The 7,295-nt window shown below is 39.7% G+C and overlaps 1 protein-coding gene across 2 annotated transcripts in view; it reads right to left on the bottom strand.

The window, feature by feature from the left end:
• ahctf1 (AT hook containing transcription factor 1) overlaps positions 1-3,234 on the bottom strand; it is a 28,227-nt gene extending 24,993 nt beyond the window's left edge. For both annotated transcript variants that reach the window (XM_072688932.1, XM_072688931.1), the window contains exons 1-2: positions 3,066-3,234; positions 66-191 (exon numbers count right to left, since the gene is read on the bottom strand). In XM_072688932.1, coding sequence (XP_072545033.1) covers positions 66-186 — 121 coding nt within the window. In that variant the 5' untranslated portion in view covers positions 187-191; positions 3,066-3,234. The remainder of the gene's footprint in view (positions 1-65; positions 192-3,065) is intronic.
• Between the last annotated feature and the right edge of the window lie 4,061 nt (positions 3,235-7,295).

A 7,295-nucleotide genomic window follows, 5' to 3' on the forward strand; every position in this document is an offset into this window, starting at 1 on the left:
CACACACTGTGCTGAGGTGAAGGAGGTTCCGGTTCCTCCAGCTGACTGTTCTGTAGTACACTCACCAACAGTGAACTTCCCGTGCAGTACTGAGTCCAGAGTGACCTCATCCTCCCCCAGAGCGTCAATCGTCACCTCAGGGAAACGCAGCAGGCTGCTGGTGACTTGGGCCGTCAGGTCACGCATGCTCACTAAAAACATACAAACAAACAAACAAACAAACAAACCCATAAATAAGTCTTAAAGTACCAGCTGTTATAACGTAAACACCACACCATAAAGGAGCTTCTCCACAAGGTGGCGTCTCTAAAGCCACACGCGCACCACTGTACACACTAGGGGGCGCCACTAAAACCTATGAAAGAGTATTTGCGGCTGCGTAGGGAAGTTCTGAGAAACATCATTTTGTTTATATATTTCACTCTAATAAAGTCTAATAAATATTTTGAACAGAGTATCCTTAGTCATAAATTATCCATAGGGGGCGCTCCACACTGCTTACCTTACATACTAATCCATTACTGCTGCTAGAAGCTAAATTGGCAGAACATCCTGCATCTCACTGGACCAATACAGACACCAGCACCAGCGTCGATACCAGTACTTTAAATCCAGTGTCTGCGTCAGAGCTGCTGCTGTACTGTGAGGATTAACAAACCAGTAGAAGGAAAGCAGAGCGAACATGCAGCCGAAACGGCCCGAGAGACCCCTCTCTTTATTTCGCCAAGTTCGTGACACATACAAGGAATTCCACTTGGTGAGAGCAACACAACATGTAACAAACAGAGTGTCTCACGTCTCACACTTAGTAACACATTAAACAATAAATAGAATGAAGAAGAATACGTTAAGAGATATTAATTAATTAATTATTAAATAATAATGATTATTTTCTTTTTACAGAAAATGAACATCTATACTGAGCTTACAGTTCAGGTGAAGGTTAGACGAATGTCAGGGGAGCGTCTATGAAGCATCTATTACGGACCATCCAAGTAAAGCTGCCCAAGCTTTAGGGCCTTTTCAGTACCGATCCACAAACTTTACATATTGGTCGATACCCGATACCAATCTGACACCACTGCTGAATTTATCATTTTTATTAATATACCTCACCATGTGACTCAGGCATCAGGATTGACTTCAACATTATTTTAAGTTTGTAAAACAAAATAACCACAAATATAAATATACTTAATTTTCACTAAAATAATAAACAAGTGTCAAACTTATTAAAAAAAATATTCAAATAACTGAAATGTATCTGCCACAACCTCCGAAAATAAGTAGCTTCACCTCGTCAAACACACAATCAATCTTACTTTTAAATATTTACTGTAAACTGCAATTTTTAAGATCAAATCTAGCGGCTGAACCTTAGAATAAATAAGTAATTTGGCCGAAAAAACATGCAGTAATCAAACACCGGAAACATTTAGTGCCGTCTCGCACCAATCAATTAAAGAAAAGGCATAATTATCCGATAACTGATCCAGCTAATATTGTTAATATCGGGGTTGATACCTGATCTGAATATCGGATCGGCACATCCTGACTTGCTATGACATAAAACGGAGGTTATTCAGAACACTAAAGGAGATTTAGTGGCAGAATAATGCCCTGAAATATAAACTGCGTTTAAGAATAAAAATATTAAATAAATTATTAATGTTATTAAATTAAAACCCCTTTAGAATAAATGATACATTCATTAAATTAATGAATAAAACAATCATTAGGAGCAGCCCTACTTAGTACAGCGTATTAATACCGTCCTGGTGATGAGGCACACCAGCTGACATCACACCACCTCAGCCCAGCTTTATCAACCGGGCCCACTAACCCTAGAGGGGATGTTATTGCGTGTGTGTGTGTGTGTGTGTGTGTGTGTGTGAACCCCCTCCGAGGACCCTCTCCGAGCCTCTTCCAGCAGTGGGTGAGCAGCTGTCAGCAGTGCAGTGTGGATTCTAACAGCTGCAGCACAGGAACCCTGCACCAGCATGTGTTCAGCTCCAGTCTCATTACTGACCTCCAGGCGTATTTACAAATAATCTGATAAATATATGCAAAAATATGCAAATATCAGTGACCAGACAAAGAAAAAAAATAAAATAAAAAGTGGTCCAATTGTGACCTCTACACCCAACCACAGAAGACAGAAGACCACCTGTGGTCATTTCTCAATCTATACCCATCCCACTTACCACCCAGCAGCCTATACTGACGCAGACTCACGTGGCCTACGTAGTGCACTACATAGGGAGCAGGGAGCAATTCGGGATGCTCTGCGAGCCCAGTTTAGGATTATTAAGTCTTCTTGGCTCCAACACGACCAGTTTAAGCCTATAAGGGATTAATTATTAGGGAGCTGCAGATGTAATATAAAGGTGTTTGGAAGGAAACGTGATGAAGCACATGTTTGGACTCGGCCTTGTGGTGTTATAAAAGGGGGGAAAGCCAGTTTAGAGAACAAATGTAACTTATATGCAAATGTTTATTAAATATCTGACGCTTTATGACTGTTTTTAGTACTTTAAAATGACTTAAGTTGAGTGGGTTGTGCAATTATTCCGTTCCACCTTAAATGATGCAGCAGTTACATTCTGGCGCCAGAGGCGCCAGAATGTAACTGCTGCATCATTTAAGGTGGAACGGAATAATTAGACTAAGAAGACAATTTGCCCACACTAAGAGAGCACTGGATGTTATGACACATCAGACGCATTAACGCATAAATAATCAACACATTTAAAGCATTTTTTATCTTAATTAGAGGCTAAAACCTGCTCATTAAGCCCTACAAATCAAAACGAGCAGCAACACACGAGGCAGCAAGCAAACCGAGGTTACCGTCCCGTTAGCGCAGATTAAACACACACACAGAGGGCAAACCAAACTTCAGGACAGCATAATCAAACAAACCAAACGACCCCCAAGCCCCTTTAACCCTCTCAACACTGGACCAGACTCACATTAAGCCGCAGGACAGCGCGTTCGTGTCGGTGAACAGGCTCACCTCCAGCAGCTACTGCTAGCTTAGCTTAGCACACCGCTCCGCTATTTACCTGTTTACAGACGACGACGACACGCGATGTCAAATATATCAGTTAATTCTTCAGTCGCAGCTTCTCCGCAGTCATAATCCGCGCTCGTCCATGACCGGGCTGTTTTATTCCGCGGTTATTCGGTGTGTAGCCGTTAGCCGAAGCTGCGCTCCAAATCGCCCGCTAACGCAGTAATGCGGACCACTGCGCATGCGCTATTTCCATAGCGGCGCGGCTCCACCGCGCAGGCGCTGTTTACACGAGCGCGCCGCCATTTTCTCAGCGACATGCCGAGGAACGTCATAGTGTCGTGAGAAGAGACGAGATTTGAGGACTGGAGGAATTTCATATTATTATAATATTATAATTATATAATTATTCAAAACAAACTAATATGAAATAAGTAGTTGCATGAAATAAAGGTACATGAAAAGATATGGATAAAAGTAATTCATAGTGGATAATGAATAATTTGTATTAGTAACTGAATAATTCATAGTGGATAATGAATAATTTGTATTAGTAACTGAATAATTCATAGTGGATACTGAATAATTTGTATTAGTAGCTGAATAATTCATAGTGGACAATGAATAATTTGTATTAGTAGCTGAATAATTCATAGTGGATACTGAACAATTTGTATTAGTAGCTGAATAATTCATAGTGGACAATGAATAATTTGTATTAGTAGCTGAATAATTCATAGTGGATACTGAACAATTTGTATTAGTAGCTGAATAATTCATAGTGGACAATGAATAATTTGTATTAGTAGCTGAATAATTCATAGTGGATACTGAACAATTTGTATTAGTAGCTGAATAATTCATAGTGGACAATGAATAATTTGTATTAGTAGCTGAATAATTCATAGTGGATATTGAATAATTTGTATTATTAGCTAAATAATTCATAATGGATAATGAATAAAAATGTCAAACTGAAATACTGAATAATTCCAAGTAGATACTGAATAGTTAATAATAATTAACAGTTGTTACTACATAATAACTATTGCATGTAAGAACTGAGTGAAAATCCGTTACGGGGGAAGGTAACTCTGTTTTACTCTATTGAAATACTAAATGAATTTTAATCAGTTGTTAATTATGTTAAATGAGACAAACAGCTTATCAGTAGAGCAAATATAATATATATAACACTATATAACTAAGTATAACTGTAGAATGTTTCCTAATATTGTGTCCGGGTTTAAATACTGAAGTATGTTTCTGTGGTGAGGCTGATTGGTCAGTCCCCTAGAGGAGTGTGGTTTTTAGAAGACAATGCTTATTAATTATCACTGTCTCTCCAGAGTTATTACTGTAAACAGCAACAGGTCAGCCCAGAGAGCTGAGGATAATCAGACCTGTTTTACTGGCTTTACACATTCTGACCGCGTGGTGGCGCTGAACGCATGCAGTTAGTGCCAGCTTGTGCTGCCCGCCAGGCTGAAGAGCCACACCCCCAGAGGAGATACGGGGGTTTACTAAATACATCCTAAACACACATATCACACTTATGATTACGATCATGGTCCAACAGACTCAAAGTGCAAATATTTATAATGTTTTATCATCATCATCATCATCATCATCATTATTATTATTATTATTATTATTATTATTATTTATTTATTTATTTATTTATTTATTTATTTATTTATTTATTTATTTTTGATTGATAAAAACCTTTTCTACAGTTAATGTTTTATTTCTGCACACACAGCTTGTCTAGTCCCTGTAGAGAAGAAGTGCTGCCAATAGAATAGGACTCTCTGGAGCAGATCATCATCATGACCCTATTGGCTCCATGCTGCCTAATAATGCCAGGCGTGGGCTAGAGGGGTATAAAGCCCCCCAGCATTGAGGAGCTGTGGAGCAGTGGAGGAACTGTGTTCTCTGGAATGATGATGGAGGAGCTCCATCCAGTACTTTTGGGAGGAGTTGGTGAAGCTCTTGTTGCTGAATGCAATCAAATCCTCACAGCAATGCTCCTCCTCCAGAATAGTAGAGAGTCTTCTTCTCTGGACAGTAGAGACAGTTACTCCAGCAGAAGCAGGATCAGCTCTTTAACACTCTTGATGAAACAGTGAATGAGCAGCTGTCCCAATACTTTTGAATATTTATACTCAGTAGGAGTGACAGCACTAAGGCTGTAGGTAATGATGATAATGCTAATAGTGATAGTTATGATAAAATATGTAAATGAAAAACAATGAAGCAGAATCTCTGGATTATGTAATCGCCCCCCTCCGTCCTCAGCATTAGCCTGCTTCCAGAGCCAGAGCACGCTTCCTACACAGCGTTCCAGTCAGAGCCGGAGATCCTGAGGGATCAGCAGCGAGCGTTAGAGCTTAGTCTCCAGTTTGGGTCAAACACTGAGAATAAACCTCCTTTACACTGAAGCTAATTTCTGCTAGCGCCCCTATGGGGATGTGAATAGGGTGTTAGCGCTGAGCTAATGTTGGTGAGCATTTCAGGGCCTTCTGAAGCTGGAAGACTGTCAGCAACTTTACACACACAGCCACAGACACTGGATATCTTTCATCTTTTAATAACATATTCTTATAGTGTGTCTATTATTCTGGTTCTGTTCTATATTCTCTTTTCTAAACATTTAAAACTTTTAAATTCACTCTTTATGAGATAAAGCTGTTAATGTAGCATAAACAATTTATCTTACATAAACAATGTTTTAGTGTTTTATCTTACATATGTTACAATGTTATCTTACAATAGACTATATAAGATAATATAATACTATATGATATAATAATTTATCTTACAATGTTACAATGTTTTAGTGTTTTATCTGATATATTGAATTATGACTAGACTTTCAAATCACCTTTTTATGTGCTTGTATGTTTAATTTTTATTTATGATATATATATATATGTTGAATTATTACACATTTTATATATACATATATAACACAGTATATGTATTATATTATATATTATGTATAATATATAAAAAAAACTTGTATATATTGAATTACAAATTACAGTATTACAATAGAGTACCATTAAGACCCTTAAAAGGGTTCTTCAAGGGTTCTTTAACAAGGACAGTCTGAGTACTGTCTGGTTCTTCACCTGGTTAATCAATCTTCAGGTACAAGGACGAGCTCTCATATAAGGCTCAAATAAAAGGGTTCCACTATTGTGGAGTGTACAGAACCCTTTAGCAGGACTATACAGAACCCTTCTGCTGAGAGTGTCCATTGGGGGACGCAATGCTGTGATATAATGATTGTACTACATTTTTTTATTAGCTCTTCAGAAACCAGGGTACAGCCGACAGCGAGGCCGCCGAGTGCGGGACAGCGTTTTACTGAGATAATATAAACTCTTTATCTGAAGCCCTGGAAGCCTTGAGCTACCGCAGGGTTTTGGAGGCTTCTTGAGAGGGCGAGGGAGAGGGCGAGGGCCGGCAGTGCTCAGACTCAGAGCTGAAGCTGAAGGAAGTAAAGAGGAGCTGTAAATAATAGAGCAGGAGAGAGTGAGGAGGATGAGGAGGAGCGCAGAGCTGTGAGGAAGGCAGGTACTGAACTGCTGAGTAATGCTGTTTATCCTCCAGCACCTGCACACTGTCCCACGGGCTCGCTATCAAACACACTGAAAGGTCAGTGGGAGGTCAGACTGACCCACCGGCTTCATTCTCCATATACACCAAATGTCCAAAAGTATCTGGACATACTCTTCCTCATACTCTGGACATCCATAGAAAAGCACTGACCAATAGAAATGGAATGCTCTGCAGCAGCCGTGATCACATGTCCCTTGTGCTTCTACTCACTGGCCACTTTATTAGAAACACCTACCTTGTGCCTCCACTCACTGGCCACTTTATTAGAAACACCTACCTTGTGCTTCCACTCACTGGCCACTTTATTAGAAACCCTACCTTGTGCTTCCACTCACTGGCCACTTTATTAGAAACACCTACCTTGTGCTTCCACTCACTGGCCACTTTATTAGAAACCCTACCTTGCGCTTCCACTCACTGGCCACTTTATTAGAAACACTACCTTGTGCTTCCACTCACTGGCCACTTTATTAGAAACACCTACCTTGTGCTTCCACTCACTGGCCACTTTATTAGAAACCCTACCTTGTGCTTCCACTCACTGGCCACTTTATTAGAAACACCTACCTTGTGCTTCCACTCACTGGCCACTTTATTAGAAACCCTACCTTGCGCTTCCACTCACTGGCCACTTTATTAGAAACACTACCTTGTG

This window comes from Salminus brasiliensis, chromosome 10 (assembly GCF_030463535.1).
Source record: "Salminus brasiliensis chromosome 10, fSalBra1.hap2, whole genome shotgun sequence".
Lineage (NCBI taxonomy): Eukaryota > Metazoa > Chordata > Actinopteri > Characiformes > Bryconidae > Salminus > Salminus brasiliensis.